At 51.6% G+C, this 4,438-nt stretch overlaps 1 protein-coding gene across 1 annotated transcript in view; it reads left to right on the forward strand.

The window, feature by feature from the left end:
* The first annotated feature begins 1,220 nt into the window (after positions 1–1,220).
* The window catches only part of LOC124473778 (protein kinase C epsilon type-like), a 19,875-nt gene continuing 16,657 nt past the window's right edge, over positions 1,221–4,438 (forward strand). The window contains exon 1 of the mRNA XM_047029453.1: positions 1,221–1,404. Within this exon, the coding sequence (XP_046885409.1) occupies positions 1,221–1,404 (184 nt within the window). The remainder of the gene's footprint in view (positions 1,405–4,438) is intronic.

Raw genomic sequence — 4,438 nt, forward strand, 5'->3', positions numbered from 1 at the left:
ATTAGCGAAGGCAGGGAGGGAGGGAGGTTAGCGAAGGCAGGGAGGGAGGGAGGGAGGGAGGTTAGCGAAGGCAGGGAGGGAGGGAGGGAGGTTAGCGAAGGCAGGGAGGGAGGGAGGTTAGCGAAGGCAGGGAAGGGAGGTTGCTGGGCACTGCTTCCACAAACTAGTGCCCACACGGATAAGCGCTCACATGCGATGCTCACGTGTTTCACACACAAACTCTGGCAAACTGTCTGAGTCATACACCAGCGAAATGACACACACACATACACACACAAGTACTGAACCACTGTCCTCCAAAAACTCTATTCATACAGAGACATACTGAAGTGTGTAGGTTTTATTGGGTGTAAAGCTAAACCTGTATGAATGACCGAAGCATACACACACACAAACACACACAAGGTGATAGAATGAGGAGCATGTCCTGTGTAGTTAACTGGAGGGTGCTGGGAAGAAGCTCCTCATCAACCCATCCTCCATCCCTCCATCCCTCCATCCCTCCATCCCTCCATCCCTCCATCCCTCCATCCCTCCATCCCTCCATCCTCCATCCCTCCATCCCTCCATCCCTCCATCCCTCCATCCTCCATCCCTCCATCCCTTTCCCAGACACATGTCTGTCCCCTTCATCCCTTCCTCAGACATGTGCCTACCCAGACCTGCCTCTTCAAGCCTTATCTCCGGCCTGTACAGCCAATGGGGGAGCCGCATACTCAATGAAGCAATCACAAGCTGAACCTGCTGCGAGTCCCCAGACCACGGAACATCTGCAAACCCTCCACTCTTCTCCGACTCCCAGCAGAGTGATTGATTGCCTTTGCTTGTCTGTACGTGCGCTCGTGTGGCGTGCTGGCGTGTAAGGGTGTGTTCATGCGTAAGGGTGTGTAAGAGTGTGATACGGCGTAAGGGTGTGTGTGTGTGGAAGGGCAAGGTTACTGTTCCTCTGTATGTCTTGGGGAGTCTTTGCGTGAGATGTCAGATATATGAAAGGTTATCAACCCATTTGGAGAGGGTCATCTGCATGAAGAACCCTGGAGAGCTCCTTGTATGTGCTATACATTTCAGCAAGCGAGTGAGATGAGGATATTTTTTTTTTTTTTTGGGAGCAGCAGCACACTGTATGAGCCAAACAGACATCAAAGTGTTTATCTGCTTGTTTACCTTTGACTTGACTGGTGCGTGTGGGTGCATATTCTGCCTTTTGTATCCACACGACCATGAATACCACACCGGGTGTGTGTGTGCGGAGCCTGTGTCTGGTGTGGAGTCCCATGTGTCTGGTGTGGAGTCCCATGTGTCTGGTGTGGAGTCCCATGTGTCTGGTGTGGAGTCCCATGTGTCTGGTGTGGAGTCCCATGTGTCTGGTGTGGAGTCCCATGTGTCTGGTGTGGAGTCCCATGTGTGAGAGGGGGCGATGCCTCTGCCTGTTGGGAGGGAGGTGATGGCCCCTTCTCTGCCAGGCCCTGACGGCCCCCCTACCTGAATCTTGTAGCCCCCGGAGGGGTCTGTCACTTGCACTCAGCTCCCCGCCTCAGAGCACCCACCCTGTCGCTCTTCAGCCAGGGAGTCCCGGAACTCGTTCTGATTTGAAGACTTCCCTGCTTCAGGCCTGTGTTTCACTCTATCTCTGTCGTTCTCGCTGTGCCTGTGTTCCTTCTCCTAAACCACAACAATTAATATAGATTTACTGCTACATTTAGGGTTTCGGAAATCTTTATGCTGCTATGTTTTATTATGAACTCTGTTTGGTGGTTGATTCCACTGGAGAGAGATGCCCTCAAGGCTACAGCAAATGTTCCTTTCATTACTTTTATCCAGAAAGTCTTCTTTGAGACCAGTATTTAGTAAAGATGATTGTGTCAGAATTTTCAGGCAGCTACTGACTCATCAACTGACTAAGGTCTAACAACCTTGTTGTTTATCTGTGTCTATCAAACTTGTGTGCCCCTGTACAAAAGAGTTTGAGGTTTTGAATTAAACGAAGCCACTTCCTGTGGCTATAAACTAGTCAAGGATTCTCAGAATAGGCCCTTTTGATCAATGGAAAATGTGTCCCAGTTAAAAAGTAGTTGTAGTTGCAGAGAAAAGGTTATTGGTTTCTTTGGCAGCTACTGAATGTCATATAAAAAGGAATAAGCGAAGGAAAAACATGTATTAAACGAATCCTTTTTAGAATGGTTTAAGAGCAGGACCAAACTACACACAAGGTCTTCTCCCTGCCAGCACAGTAGCCTTGTGCTGGTCTGCCAGCCTGTCATTACTGCTGCATGTCCCTGAGACAGTGGGTTGTGTCTGAGGAGGGGTCTCCTTTACTGTGTCTGTGTGTGTGTTTGTGTGTTTGTGTGTGTGTGTGTGTGTGTGTGGGGGGGGGGGTGTGTGGGTGTTTGTGTGTGTGTGTGTGTGTGTGCAGGGGGGGGAGACAGTGTCCCATGTGGGTAAAGTGATGGATGGAGGAGAGGAGCAAATCAATACAGAAGGCCTGTCATCGCCACTACAACATCCCAATTTACCTCAGTTGTGTCAGTCAGAGCTGCCTGGTGGACAGAGAGAGCTGGATGGTGGACAGAGAGAGCTGGATGGTGGACAGAGAGAGCTGGATGGTGGACAGAGAGAGCTGGATGGTGGACAGAGAGAGCTGGATGGTGGACAGAGAGAGCTGGATGGTGGACAGAGAGAGCTGGATGGTGGACAGAGAGAGCTGGATGGTGGACAGAGAGAGCTGGGTGGTGGACAGAGAGAGCTGGGTGGTGGACAGAGAGAGCTGGATGGTGGACAGAGAGAGCTGGATGGTGGACAGAGAGAGCTGGATGGTGGACAGAGAGAGCTGGATGGTGGACAGAGAGAGCTGGGTGGTGGACAGAGAGAGCTGGATGGTGGACAGAGAGAGCTGGATGGTGGACAGAGAGAGCTGGATGGTGGACAGAGAGAGCTGGATGGTGGACAGAGAGAGCTGGATGGTGGACAGAGAGAGCTGGATGGTGGACAGAGAGAGCTGGATGGTGGACAGAGAGAGCTGGATGGTGGACAGAGAGAGCTGGATGGTGGACAGAGAGAGCTGGATGGTGGACAGAGAGAGCTGGATGGTGGACAGAGAGAGCTGGGTGGTGGACAGAGAGAGCTGGGTGGTGGACAGAGAGAGCTGGATGGTGGACAGAGAGAGCTGGATGGTGGACAGAGAGAGCTGGATGGTGGACAGAGAGAGCTGGGTGGTGGACAGAGAGAGCTGGATGGTGGACAGAGAGAGCTGGATGGTGGACAGAGAGAGCTGGATGGTGGACAGAGAGAGCTGGATGGTGGACAGAGAGAGCTGGATGGTGGACAGAGAGAGCTGGATGGTGGACAGAGAGAGCTGGATGGTGGACAGAGAGAGCTGGGTGGTGGACAGAGAGAGCTGGGTGGTGGACAGAGAGAGCTGGATGGTGGACAGAGAGAGCTGGATGGTGGACAGAGAGAGCTGGATGGTGGACAGAGAGAGCTGGATGGTGGACAGAGAGAGCTGGATGGTGGACAGAGAGAGCCGGATGGTGGACAGAGAGAGCCGGGTGGTGGACAGAGAGAGCTGGGTGGTGGACAGAGAGAGCTGGATGGTGGACAGAGAGAGCTGGATGGTGGACAGAGAGAGCTGGATGGTGGACAGAGAGAGCTGGATGGTGGACAGAGAGAGCTGGATGGTGGACAGAGAGAGCTGGATGGTGGACAGAGAGAGCTGGATGGTGGACACAGGAGGACAAGAAGAGAGGAGGGGGGTAAAGTATGCTATAAAGAGAAAAGGGTCAGAGGGTGGAGAGAGGGGTGGAGAGAGGGTGGAAATAGCAATATGATTAGAGTGGATAGAATGGAACTGGAAGATGGAATGGAGGAGCGAAGGGAGTGGGAAGTAGAGAAGAGACGCGGAATGAGAGAGAGAGAGAGGCAGAGAGAGAGAGAGAGAGAGAGAGAGAGAGGCAGAGAGAGAGAGAGAATAGAACGAAGGAGAGAATAGAACGAAGGAGAGACAGTCTGAAGTATTTTTCCATCCATGATATCAATCAGAGATGATGCTGGCATCTAAAGGTCAGACAGACAGATTTGGCTACCGTGACTAATTGCCTTGTTCTAATGCACACACCCACACTCCCACGGCCACACGCAGTCACACACCAGCACACACACACACACACACCCACACACACGCTCATCAAATTCCAATGAGGAGATCAACATGTTAGACTTTACCCTTTACACAGTAGGAACTTCTAAGCATTTCTGGCATGTAATTTATGCCGCCGTTTCTGCTGTTAAATGCTTGCAGGCTGCGTTTAGAGATTCAAGGATGTAATTCAGTTATCAAAGAGAGGAAATAACAGCATGGAAACAGAACCTCTGTAATACACAGACGAGTGGAATGGTCAAAGCGGGGTTCGTAGGAATCCACAGTCAAGCCTCTGTGATTCAG

This window comes from Hypomesus transpacificus, chromosome 11 (assembly GCF_021917145.1).
Source record: "Hypomesus transpacificus isolate Combined female chromosome 11, fHypTra1, whole genome shotgun sequence".
NCBI classification, from domain to species: domain Eukaryota; kingdom Metazoa; phylum Chordata; class Actinopteri; order Osmeriformes; family Osmeridae; genus Hypomesus; species Hypomesus transpacificus.